Source organism: Apus apus, chromosome 4 (genome assembly GCF_020740795.1).
Source record: "Apus apus isolate bApuApu2 chromosome 4, bApuApu2.pri.cur, whole genome shotgun sequence".
In the NCBI taxonomy this organism is placed as follows: Eukaryota; Metazoa; Chordata; class Aves; order Apodiformes; family Apodidae; genus Apus; species Apus apus.
This window is the reverse complement of record NC_067285.1, coordinates 107,475,638-107,489,688: the sequence shown is the minus strand read 5'-3', so window position 1 is coordinate 107,489,688 and position 14,051 is coordinate 107,475,638. Positions and strand designations below refer to the sequence as shown.

The 14,051-nt window shown below is 41.8% G+C and overlaps 1 protein-coding gene across 1 annotated transcript; it reads right to left on the bottom strand.

The window, feature by feature from the left end:
• Positions 1-5,158: 5,158 nt before the first annotated feature.
• On the bottom strand, positions 5,159-13,580 carry SLBP (stem-loop binding protein). The gene is made up of 8 exons (XM_051617951.1): positions 13,358-13,580; positions 12,547-12,678; positions 9,977-10,081; positions 9,395-9,454; positions 9,021-9,152; positions 8,231-8,380; positions 6,825-6,909; positions 5,159-6,104 (listed from the first exon to the last, which is right to left on the bottom strand). The coding sequence occupies exons 1-8, from the start codon at positions 13,399-13,401 to the stop codon at positions 5,988-5,990; spliced, it is 825 nt and encodes a 274-aa protein (XP_051473911.1). The 5' UTR covers positions 13,402-13,580; the 3' UTR covers positions 5,159-5,987.
• Between the last annotated feature and the right edge of the window lie 471 nt (positions 13,581-14,051).

The following is a 14,051-nucleotide window of genomic DNA, read 5'->3' as shown; positions in this document are numbered from 1 at the left end:
CATCCATCACTCCAATTACAATATGAAATTTCCATTCAGATAGCAATGTTTTTTAGAGCACTGATGATTTAGCAGATATGAGAGGCAAATACATTCTAACAGATGTGAAGGAATATGGATTCAATGTTCAGGAATATTCTGAAAATAGTTAACTGTGGATAAAATCCTGAAATTAATTTTCCCTGGAAAATCTCAAACCCTCAAGAAAAAAATGAGTTCTCTCTATTCTTTGCAAAAATTAAAAAAAAAAAAAAAAGAGTCATCACAAAACAATTTAAATGAGCATTTTCAGATACTTCCACTGCACAGTGCTAAGGTTTTTAAATGCAAGCAGGCTAGAACTATCTGTCAGGAAGACTTTTTCCCTCCTGAAGTCCATTTTTTCTCTGTCTGCTGTTAAGTTATATTATCTTCCATTCCCTGTAATAATGGGCTTAAGATCAAGTGAAACTGGAAATGGAAAGAACAGTGAAAGATGACAGACTTGAAGGGGTTTTATTGGAACTATGGGTTGCTCCTAAGGTCAGAATCAGTAAGTATAATTAGATTCCTGGCATTTACAACAAATGTAAAGCAACTCAGAGATCTCTTTTGTGTGCATGTAATTAAACATGCACTTTTACTGCCCTCTGCAGCATTGCAAAGTGACTTTGATTCCAGCACATGAAAGCTGATCGAAAGAGCAGGCCCAAATCTTCATCTCTGTATTTCTGAAAACAAAGCATTTTTCAGAAGAAATGGAATAGCCTCTTTCTAAAGAACACAAAAGAGAACGTTTTTTTTTGCTAATAATTAGAGCCATTCCAGTACCTCCCAGGAACTTTCTCAATAGAAACTTGGATAGAAAGCTCCCAGTACAGACAGCGGATCCCCAGTTCCAGCTTTCCACTTACAATTCAGTTATTTCTCAAGTGTATGAATCAGCACTTTTTGGATAAATTAGTTTGCTCTTGTGCTTAATCACAATCCCAGGGAGGTAAGTGGCAAGCTCAAAGAATGAATAACACTAGTAATCCAAAAATATAGTGGGGGCCAGAAGTAACAGATGCTAGAACTTGATTCCTTCCATGTTTTGTATTTAGGTACTACCCAGATGCCACAAAATTAAATACATGTATAGAATAAAGTCTGCTTAGGAACACCACTTTATCTCCCAACCAAGTGAAGTATATATCATAACTAGTTTTCTTTGAAAATAAAATGCTTTTTTGACACTTCATAAAGTAATGTCAATCTCTTAACGCCTTAGCTATTTTGCCAAAATTATCCCTATTTGTCAGGAAGCACACAAAAAGGAATTTTTAACCAATCTTCTCACATTTTGAAAAAACATACAGAAGAAAACAGAAGAGTAAGAACTTCCAGCAAGTTCAAAATTGCTTCAAATGGGCTCTTTTACCAATTCACTTTTGATAAAAACGTGCTTGAACACCCAGCAAACTTCCACAAAGATCCTTACTCTTGCCTTGCCTCTGTACCAGAGGCTTTATCTACATCAGCAACACAACAAAGCAGATAATCCTGAAAATAACTGTAATAAACACACCCATGAATAAAATGTGTTTTTTGCACGGAATTTTTTAGTTAAAAATTGATTCATGGAACAAATACGGTTTTTAGCTCGTCTTCCTTAGGTGTTTACATCATTGTACTGTGAACTCCTCTTGTTCAAAATACCTGTCCTGCCCCCTCTCATTTGCAGGTATTTAACAAAAAGATACATATCTTCCTTTAGGCTTTATGAGCCGAGAGCTGAGTAATGAAGGAAGACCCAATTAATGCCCAAGTGAAGGAAAACTTGGGACAGCTTAGGTCTTAAAGGCTCTACTCACTATCCTATCAGCACACATACCAACTACCCAGGCAAGACAGATGGAGTTTTAAATTAGCCCTAGCCAAGGCTACTGTCAGTTAGCCAGGCATAGTATGAAGGATGCTGAAAGAGGACAAGACTTAGTGTGAAGGGAGTAAGAGAAACATAAAACAGAAGGCACAGATCTATAAAAAAGTAGGGTTGACAGGTTCTGCTGCCTACATAACAACCTGTTCATTTTTATTTTTAAAGGGATTCAACCTAATAAGTCTAAAGTTTGACAGCAGTACTTACTCATTCTCCATCTGAAGCAAACTCCACTGTATGCAACTATGCACAACTGAACACAGGGATGCTATTTTGCCATAAGATTAGTTTATTACCAGATATTAACCTACATGGTGAGGTCATCCCACATTTAACCACTAGAGGGCTTTATTCTAGTGCAAGTAAGTTGCTTCCCAATTCAGTGTTCAGTGCCTTTGAAAAAAAAGAAAAAACAACAAACATCCGAACTCGGGACAACATGAACACTCTCTTTAAATGCAATACATAAAAACTACATTCTACAACTAGTTGAAGCAAGGGGGAATAACTCATAGGATTAAAGACACTACTACGGATGCCCAGGTGTGTCATGATAACAGGATAAAAAAAATCTGAGCCTGTTTCACAAACAGCTGCTGAACACGGACCAGCTACATTTCTAGGTTGAAATGTTTTACCAACACATACCTAGTACCTGGGTGAGCATGCCTGCTGAACAGTACAGACCTGAAGAGCTGAACAGCACCTAAGGTTTGCTTTTAACAAACCCAGCACAGTGAAGTTATCTGTAAGCTAGCTGGAGCAAATGAGAGGAAAACAACCAGAAATTAGTACAGAAAAAGGAACAGTACTTCAGGACTTTACATTCTGAAGCAGAAGTGATATAGCATAGCTCTGAAAGGTGAAAAGATGGGACACAGATGGCACTGAGTGCAGCACATTGAAAAGCAACACTCAAGTCAATGGGGCAGACAGCTGGGTGTGCAGGATTGCTCAGAGGGCAGGTTGCATGCAACACTGACAGCAAGATGATCATACCCCAAGACTTGTACTAAAAATCTCAGCTGAGCAGCAGTGGCTTAGTTGGATTTGTGTCAATACATAAGTTTATGGAGTAACCACTGAGAAGTTACTCTGCAGAAATTTAAAAGCATCTTGAGACATTTGCTAAAAGAAGAAATATATGTTGTACATTCCATTGTAACAGCCAAGCACTAATCTCAGTTGTGTGCCTAGTACCCTTCTATTCTGCATAGGTATTATGGTTCTTCACCATGTTTTCCCCACATTCCTCCATATCTGAATCTGTAAGTCAGAGAAAGACTCCTGTATTTCCTCCTCCAGTACAGATTCTGAAGACCACAAGTCACAAAATCATATGGACTGTCACAGAATACCCAGATTACTGAGGTTTTTTGTTTTGATAGTATTTGTTCAAGTATTACCTTCTCACCAGGAACCACATTAACAGTCTCAGATACCATACCTAGATGCTTTCTGGAATGAATATTTTTTAGGAGTTAGGAAAAAGGCTAATAAAAAAATTGATTTTCAGAGATATGAACATTTTTTAGACTAGTACAAATTTTTGTACAGTAAGCTCTGAAATGTATGTATCTCCTCTAGCTATCTCAGTGGATAATTATTGGGCTGAATATTCTTATTCAGAAACCAAGTATAAGTAACCTTACCCTCTGGAAGCCTCTAAACAACTTTCTGAATATACTCCACTGACCCAACCCATTTGGCCAGCTACAGTGGTGTGGAAAAACTTCTTTTAAAAACATAATTCTACTGAGTGTTCTGATACCCGGGTACAGATTAACACACCAACACCCCCTGCTCTCCTTAAGAGTTTTACCTAATTCTTGTCTAGCACAGAGATTCCAATACTGCCCAGTTCTGGTTCTTCACATTAAAAGTTCCTGATTCACTCCAGGATTATTTAAGGTGGTATTTTATGGCTCCTGTTACTCAGATCAGATTACATGTATCTGTTAATACCTCAGGACTGAAGTTCATTTAAGATACCCTGAACAGGCTGGGTTTACCCTTGAAAAATTCTGTCACTTTATTTGTGCAAAATTCAGATACAGCCCAAGGTTAAGCCGAGTGTCAACTGTTAACCTCCACTTCCAAGGTATGAAGACAGAAAAGACTAGTTTCCAGGTATGCAATATGTAGCTTTCTACAGAAATACCACCTTACTAGTTTCACACTGGGTAGAAACACATCATTTAACATCAGTACTTTCCTCTTCACTGATGTTCAGCTGTGTGAACTATTTGTAGCTTCTTAAAGATATGAATGGTTTTGTTCTTGGCTTCATGTTACTCATTACTAACCTTCAAAGCATTCTGAACTAACACAGATATTCTCAATAATCAGTCTTTTGAAAAGTTTAGTATCATCAGTTAATAACAGAAAAGTGCCAGAGACAGAAAAGCATTAAGCTTTAAGTGGCTGAGGCAAATTAGATACATTAAACATGAAAAAAATCAATAGTAAGCAGCCACAACTTGAAATAGTGCTCCCAAGTAGCTTTACATGCAACTTGTCTGCCAGGTCTATTGCCAAAGTTAAAATCCAAGACACTCGGAACAGGTACTGTGGGACCTGGGAAGTCCAGTTTAAACACCTTTTAGCCATTATGTAGCAGCCTTAAATAAAGACATCAAATTATTCTAGTTAGACACAGCTTGACATGAGTCTGGCTTGACCTTAAGGCCACATTTATTGAAGTGGATAGATTTATTTTTTTAAAAAAGTTCCAAAGCAAATTTTGTCTCAAGCTACAATTAGGCATTACACAAAAAAAAAACCAATTAAAAAAAAAATCAAGAACAGCACAACCAGAAAATGTGCCATGAGATAAACAATCTAGGGAGGGCAGAGAGGGCTTGGTCCAGCTAGCAAGAAAGATGAACTATGACTTTGCTGCCTTCCCTGGAAAAAATTCCGTTTTCAAGATAAAGCCAGGTGAGATGACTTTAACAAAAGGTCCTGCACAGTAAGCAGGACTGAAGTGTCCACCTAGATCTTCTAGCAGTTTTTCTAGAGAACAGAACTTGGTAACCAGCTAATGGACATCTACTAAACTGTATCTAAGGAGCTTATCCCTTATAACCAAGTCTTAACTTCACTCCATTGGGCTGCAGACAATTAGCTTTGAAGGTCTCCCTCACAGTCAGAGGATGATGCTAAGACACACGTATCCTAGCCCAGTGTCAGTCACAGATACATGGCTTTCAGTATTTTCCTGCATTTTGTTATCCATGGAACATCACTAGTAGGAAATTAAGTTGAAGAGCCATAAGCAAATGAAATTTCATTTATTTTCCAGCAAATCCCATACAAAAAACATTAACTGCTTTCAGCACAAAATCTGTACAGTGTTATCATTTACAACAGTTTTACATTTAAAATCAGCACATTAAAAAGAATCAAGCACTCTCCCTAGACATTGTTTTCTTGACTATATTATCAAATGACTCATGACTATTTACAGATTTCAAATTCAGGCTACTACTACTTCTTAAAGTGTTACTGCCTAGGTTTGACTACACTGACCTCCAATTTCTTGAGAGTATTTGATTTCCAATTGTTTCTGAAACATTTTTGCAAATTTTATTTTTTTCTTAAATAATGTAAGGCAGTTCATCTTTCAGCAAATAACTGCAGTAGATTAGTCTACTAGTACTAATCAGCAGTGTGTTTCAGCTACCACTTGTATTACATTAAGTCAGATCTTTGTAGAAGAGCCAGTTGGAAAAGTAAGGTAACATACAGATGCTCAAAATAATATCTCCCTGCTTTGCTATGAACATAACAGGGGGGAGGAAATCAGTAAGATCTTGCTGAACTTAAGGATAGCCCTGCCTTTGGCTATTTTTAATATTGAAAGGTTTTATAAAAAAATCTGATATACATAAATTAAAAGTTAAAAAGAAGTCGCACAACTTAATTGTATTTTTACATAACTTTGGTCCAGAGAATATGTAGACTAACCACAACTTTGAGAAGTCTGCAACTTTGCTTAGGGTTTCTTACAATTAACAGTTTGTGAATTAAGCTAATCTCTCAAATTTAAAAGAAACTTCCTCTAAAACAGTTTGTTTGTGACTATTTAACTCACAGTATTGAAATCTTTAAGTGGTTCACTCAGACACACTTCCAAGTCAAATTCACCTTCTGCTTGGTAGTCAACATGTCTAATCTTGGTAGGAGTGCCAGAACAGGTATCCTGGAATACAAAGTCAGTCAATAATTAGCAGTTAAAAACAGGTTTAGTTATGCAATAATTAATTTCACTTCTGTAATTCATTACACCCTGTAGCAGAGGCTTAAAAACACTTTAAATGCCATACAAAAACTCAAGGCTAGTCTTAAGATTAAAGAGATTTACATGAAGGCTTCTGCCCATTCAACCACATTACAAGACTTCTTGTAAATGTTTTAATGATCTGTATATGCATACATGGAAACACGATACAGATTCTATACTCATCAGAGGAACAAATCCAGTAAGAAAAACATTACTAGAACTTCACTACAGGTTACTGCTCAGCTGTAATAAATGCTTTCTGGAAATAAAAAGTTTACTTCAAGAAGTCCAAGTGTGCAAAGAAAATTACATGCTATTTTAACATTAGATATTGCAATCTAAATTACTATTGACATTGTACATCACAGTTCATAACTGACATGCTTTGAACAGATACATTTTCTATTGCAGGCTATGAAAAATGAGGTATCTGTCATTTGAGATGGTTGCTGAGGTTCTAGCTCTACACTCAGACATCAGCTACAGATGGGAAATGCCTGAATTCAAAGATTGCTCAGCTTTATAAACAGTCCCTAAACAGCACATGATGGAATTCCTCATGTGTTTAGGCTGCTCTGCATGTTATTCTAAATAACGGACAATTATTAACAAATATTTATGCAAATGAGATATGCTTACATCATTATCTTGACAGCTCGTTTGAGATTCAGTAGAATTGCTTCCGACAGATTCTGTCTCCATCTCACCGAGGTCAACAGGACTACTGCAAAACAATTCAAAAGCACACAGCTTAGAACACATTCAGTTCTTTAGTAGTAAGTTGAACTTTGAAGGTGTAGTTCCAAAACTGATGGCTAAAGAAGTGCTGTGAGACCTACAGAGATTATAGGGACAGTGGTGGCAAACTGCAGAGACCAAGCAGAAGAGCAGGTCAACTCCATTCAGCCAAACAGCCATGGACTAAAGTTGTGAGACTGAGTATGGTGACTTGTCAAAGACAAATACCCAACACTCAAGCAATGCCTCAATACAAATTATTACAGATATTAATGGAAGACCAAGAATTTTTATTTCCAGACAAGGCTCCCATCAATTTGGTTTGCAACATAAGATTTAATATGCACTATACATAGAACTAGACCCCAGCATCTGAAGACTAGTATTTCAACACCAAGATATACAGCAGGCTTCATGCTGAAATGCCAACTCCCCTCACATTGATTGTAAGTAAAAGGAAGCCAGAAGCAACCCTCTGCTGCTCCATATTGGTTTTAAATCCAGCAACACTGAAGAAAACCAGTAGTTTATAATCACAAAACTGTTTCCTGAGTAATTAGTTACATCTGTGTCCCTTCATTCTGTAGTACCACATTTATATTTTGGATGCTCCCTGATCAGTTTTATTGTTTTCTATAGAGGCAAGTAACTAGTTGCATTAGTTACTACTTCTAGAGCAGAATGCCACAGCAGCTTGGACTGCAAACACTTGTGGCCACACTTTTAATAGTACTTTGAGATGATTTTACAAGTGCCTCTTTCCTCCTCTTTGCTCGAGAAACAAGAATTTATACCACTGTTCTTGAACTAACAAGTGAGAAGGCTGTGAGGCAGGTTCCTGTGCATTGTATTGGTACACACACACACAATATTCATGACACCGGTGAGACATAAGTGAGAGCTCCCCAGCACTGCTTTCAGCACAGCTTAAACTGCAGACTGCTCTGAAACAATCAGCCTGCCTTGAGGATGTGACATTTTCCTTCACAGAGCACTGCAGAATGAGCTCTGATTTCACCCAGTGGACATACATTAAACAAGTGACATAATTAATGTGTGCCCTTCAAGGACACCGGGCAAGTCTCCTCATACAAACTAACTAGGTCCAGAAAGCTATTAAATATTTGGTCCAGAAGGAACCGAATAGCACTGATAAGCAGCACAACTAACTAATGAAAGAATTCAGCAGCCACTGACTTGTCTCCATAAAGGGCTATGCTGGGATTTTCTTAGTTGTTTGGGTTTTTTTTTAACATAAGATTTTTATACATTTTCTATAAATGCATCTTGGAACACTGTATACATACATATCTTGCAGATCACATCCTTCTTCAGTAGGTGGATCCCAGGAATGTAATGCAACTTTCCACAATTTAATTTGCTGGTCCCATGACCTACGGCTGTACTTCTTAAATTTATTGGGGGTTCTGGGATGAACTCCTGGTATACGATGGCATCTATTCAGATATTAGACATGAAAGATTCTTTAATGCTTTTCACACAGACATATCATCTAGCTTTAGAGACCGATTTATGTTAAGACCAATTGCCTGCCACACAGAATTTGCAGGGTTGCAATGAGCCTAAGTGATTATTTATGAGAAAAGACTACTGCACAATTCCAGCACTCAAGTGAACAGATGTGAACAGTTCAGTTTTTCTGTCAAGTCAAATTGAAAAAAAAAGTATTAGAACTCATAGGTCTGAAAACTTAAGCATGAAATTTCTGCATGCAACACTTTCCAAACTTAAGAGAAACTGTTGTCATTTTGTCTTTCTGTTCACTAATGAGAAAATGGACTGCAAAAAGCACCTCCATTTCTTCTGGTTAATCAGCATGACTGAAATAACTTCCTCTACCATTTCTGCAGCATGAAAAATTTGAAAAGATATTTCTGATGTACCAACTAGAAAAAAAAAATCATGCCCCATTTGACTGTATCACTTATCTGTTTAAAAGTGTCTCAAAAGGCTTAATTTGTAGAAGCCTTCTATTTGAACGCTGCAGATACCAAGTTTAGTATGTTACTATGCTTACAAAGTACAGGTATGACTTACAATTGCACATTAAGTTTTACAAAAACTCAAACAGCTTACCTAGGAACTTCTTTAATGTATCGATCATAAGCAATTGTGTTTTTTCCATAGTTTATCTGTTTTTGTCTTCTCATCAAAACCACTTCATCCGTTTCAAACTCTACTGTGACAGCAGATTCCTTTGAATCAGAACTAAAGATAAAACATTCTAAGTTTGGGAGTACTAGAAAACAAACCACCTGTAGAAGATTAAAAAGAAACAGGCTAAAACTTTCCAAATGCTTGCTTGTGATGTTACTGAACTATGATGTTAGAGCAGACTCAAGTTAAGGTGAACTATTTCAAGCTGAGCATTTCAGAAACAACAATGGTGCATGTGTAACTTCAGACCTGTTTTCCAGATTTTTCTCAGCTAAACTAGAAATTGAACTTACCTTCCAGAGGAGGACTTCCTTTCTCTTGAAAATTCATTTATCAGGAGTTTTCTTCTGTATCTGTAAGAGTTCAAAACTGTATCAAGAATATACACAAAGAGGACACACAAGGCAGCACTGTCACAGCCCACAGTTGATTTTACTTCTCAGCTAAGCAGCAGTCTTGAAGTCAACCTAAATCCTGTAAACACCTTTGCTGCTATGGAACACGTTTCAGTTTTCCCCTTAAAAATACATCTGAGGACTTTCTTTTCCCTAAAATTCTTTTTATAGCAATGATATGCAAAGAAAGTAATGAGTGAAAGGGCATTCAAAATAGTCCAGTCTAAGGGGGTTTAGAAAAGGATTGTTCCAAAAGGAACAACTGTGTTTAGTGATACACACCAACTCTCCAGAGTATGCTATGTCAATTCTGAAGGACTTAGGACAAAGCTGCCCTAAAAGCAGCAGACAGGAAGCTAAGGTGGGTCTGATTTTACTACAATGGTAAAGTTAAAAATAAAAGGCAATGCACATTGTACAAGACAATTCATTCCCATTTCCCTTTTTTCCCCCCACTTTGTCTTAAACACCCACAGGTACCTTGCAATTTCTTTGTTAACACTGGTCCTCATTTCATCTTCTTCCACTGCAGTTCCCCAGTCTGAACAACGGGAAAGGGGGCCAGGGCCTTCTGGTGTTGTAAAGCTAGAAAGAAATAATAAAAAGCCTCTACTGTACAATTTTATTTTAATGCCTTGCCCACCCAAACATCTCCCCTGTTCACAGCTTGATTTCTATGTAATATATTCACTTGTAGTACTTGCAGTCATTGCTAAAATCTTGTATTGTTCTATTAAGGTGTCATCATTGTAAAATTAGGCATCAGTTGAGAGCTCCACCTTGAAGTTTTGTGGTTTGGGATTTGGTTTTGGTTTGGTTATTTTTGTAAAAAGGTATGTAGATATCCATAGATACTACCGTAACATGTAACCTACCCTACACTTTCAATAACTTTAAGCTGGTGTCCTTCAGAAAATGGTATGTGAAATACCAACTTTATTAATTCACTCATTTATTTTCACTCCACTGAGTTAACAAATATTTATTCTTTCATGGTTGCAGATGCAATAGTTACATAAGAGACAAGACCTAGAACATGGAATTGAATTGTACAGCTAATTAAAATCACGTGATGGCACCAGGAGTTGCTCCACATGAAAATATACCTAGCAGAGAAGGAAAGGCACAAAGAGTAGTCAATTTTTAGCTACTAAACTCGAGATTTGGTGTGACTTTGCAAGGTGGTATTTAACACTTTATGATCGCCTATTAGCATCACAAGCAGATTCCAACCGGTGCAGGGGAAGAAGCTTATAACCCTTCCCAGCCAACAACAGTTGCCTACGTTCAGATTATTAAACATGTTTTCCAGTTTCTGACCGATTTTCCAAAGGCACAAACTCAAAACTGTATCCTACAGACCAGAGCTATTTCCATTGATCTGCAAACACTCCAGAGACTTATTAGGATTCTGCATGAAAAACTCCCTTGAAGTCAGGGAATTAGATCCATCTGTGCTGAAACCAATTCCAACTCCCTCTCTGCTTCCAGCTCAGAGATCAGCTTCCAACACTTTCAATTATTTCTTAAATTCAAATTACAAGTTCCTTTTAGATGAACTCAGAAAAATTAAAAATCCATAGCAAACAGTACAGGTGCTTCCACAAACCTGTTCAATCTCCAAGGGTATTTTGTGTTTGCTTAGATTGATTTCTAGCTCTGCAGAAGATGCAGGCCATGTTCAACTACTGCTCGTCCATGGCAGAGAACAGCACAAGCCCAGAAACACTTGGTCAGCACATCCAAGTTTTTTCCTCAACACTGTTACCATACCTTTTTGTACTTGTTTCTGTGCAATGTATATAGAAAATCAGGGAGAACATGCGAGGGCCTACAGCTTTTTCTCTTGATTAATTTGCTCTGGTGCCAGATAAACTGAGCTCAGCTGTCTTTTTTCAGACACTCATCCCCACATGCCAGTTCACACATGGTGAGAAGTTCTGGGGCTGGGCTAGGACTGCAGAGGGTGCTCCAATTCTACTAGAGGGGCAGAAAAACTAGCCTGGAACTGCTGCCCTCCCAGCTGAATCCACTGTGTGACTCAGTCTCCATCCTAATCCTCTTCCTATGTTAAAATTTTATTTTGACAACACTGAATTGGCATAAACAGAGAAGTTTTAGTGCAGGAAGAGAATTTCAATCAGAGCAGAATCAAAACTAAACTGGACCATATGCCTGTTGAACTCAATATTAGAAAACACACAAAAGGTTTATTTATTTAGGTTGAAACTTGAGAAAATAATCTGTAAAGTTTCATCTTTGTACTCCTATTCAAACATGCTTCCAGAAATTGGTTAGTGGCTTAAATTACAATATCCAGAGTAAATTAAATCAATGTCTGCTTATTATCAGCAAAGAAAATGGGTAGTTACAGACATGAGCCATCACATTCTAGATTAGAAACCCAGATTCAATCAGCTGGGCTGCAGACCACAACTCCCACCCACTGATAAACGGGACATAAGGGGTTGTGGCGTGAATACCTCAGATGCAGAGAGTGATACAAAACAGGGTACTTGCACAAAACTGAAGTTTACCTGTGCTGAGAAATGGTAAGGAAGACAGTGAGCAGCAGCACGAACAGTGTGAGTGACCTCAGAAGTGGACCCCACCACACACGTGCTGATACATTTAGACACACTTCTCAAGATCGCCTGCAAGGCCTTCAGAAACGTGAAGACACGTGACTGGAAAGACTTCAGTTTTTCATTTGTTATCTCATTTAATTTTACCTCAACAGTAGGTACAGCTTATACCCACAAACGTAACTGGCTTGCGCAGCTACTGCCTCACGATAAACAGCAATAAGCAAGCCTTGAATGGAGTAAAAAATTAAGAATGCAATTAACGCCTTAGGAACAGAAAACGTTCATTCTTAAGAAGCGGCTCCCAGAGCAGCACGCTGCACTACGTGCTCTTCGAGACCAGCTCTTTATGGTGACTAAGTGATTTATGAAGAGGTAGGGCTTAAAAACCCTAGTACGACGGTCAGTTCGCGGCTCGTGATAAACAAAGAGCAGCAAGCTGCTCCTCCTGGGCGCGCTGCCTACCTGTCCAGCCTGCTGCCACAAGGCCTGTGCTCCTCCTCATCCGCAGCGGCCGAACCCGACCCGTCCTGCTTCCTCCGCTTCCCATCCGCGCCGCGTTTCCTGCCTCGGGACCAGCGCGGCGGGGGCCGGGGGCTGGCAGCAGAGAAGCCGAGACGCCGTGAGCACCGGAGGGGGCCGGGTCACCTTCCCCGGGACGCCCCCGGCTCAGCGGCCGGTTCTGCCTCAGCAAACCGAGGCCGGGCCGCGAGCCCCCCCCCCCCCAGAGGGGCTCACCCCCGCCAGGAAACCGCGCAGCCGAAGGGTCCCGCCACCAACCCCTCAGCGCCCGCCCGGGCAGGGGGACACGGAGACCACCCCCCCCCCTCCCTCCCCGCCGCGGGAGCTCCAGCCCCAGCTCCCGGCCGGCCCAGCCCCGCTGCCCCCCGGGGACCCGCGGCACCACCGGCCAACATGGCGGAGCCGGCCCCGTTTGCGGGCGGGGAGGCCTGGCGCGGGTTCCCCCTCCCCGGGACCCCCCCCCCGCCCCGGGGCGGCTCCGAGCGCCCCTCGGGAACCGCCGAAGGGACCTGAAAGACCCTCTGGTCCCAGCCCCCCTGCACGGGCAGGGACACCTCCCGCTAGAACGGGTCGCTCCGGGCCCCATCCAACCTGGCCCTGAACACCGCCCGGGATGGGGCAGCCCCGGCTTCCCGGGGCAGCCCGCGCCGGTGTCTCGCCGCCCTCGCACCGAAGAGTTTCTTCCTCGAATCCCGCATCCCGCCAGAAGACGGGGAGGGATGAGCTCGGGCCCCGCCACCCAGGGCGGCCCTACCTGCTCTTCGCGTCACCGTGCGGGCTCCTCTGGCGGGAAGACATGGCGCGGGGCGTCCCCGGGAGGGAGAGCCGGCCGGCCAGGGGGCCGGAGAGCAGCACGAGGAAGACGGCGGGCAGCAGGGAGACGACTAAACCGCTTTCCCGCTCAGCCCCTTCGCATCTCCCGCCGGCGCTGACTGACACCGCCCGGCCCGCCCCCCCCCGGGCGGCGCCAGCCCCTCCGCGGCGGCAGGTGCGGGGGTGGGGGGTGCGGGAAGCAGGGGAAGGCGCAGCCGCCCGCCCGCCCGCCTCCCCGCCCCGCTGCTGGGGCAGCGAAGCGAAGGCGGCCCCGGTGGCGGGAGCAGACCCAGCACCCACCCATCCCCCCCCCCGCCCCGCAATGGTTCAGCCCGGCCCCGCCCCGGGGCGGGTTGGCGGGAGAATCCAGCGCGGCGGCGCGCGGTTTTGGCGCGCTGCGGCGGCGGGGCGGGACCCGCGGGTTTCCGCAAGGCGGCAAGGAAATAACCCACGGGAAAATAACCCACGGGTTGCGGGGATGAAGCGATGCGGGGTGGCCGTCAGCAGCGCGGCTCTTCCAACCCGTGAAGAGCGCCCGGTGTTTCCATGGCTGGTGCCAACCCGATGGCAGAACATTCTGTCATCATTGTGTGTTTTACGGAATGACAGGGCATTATGTACTATTTTATACCGAT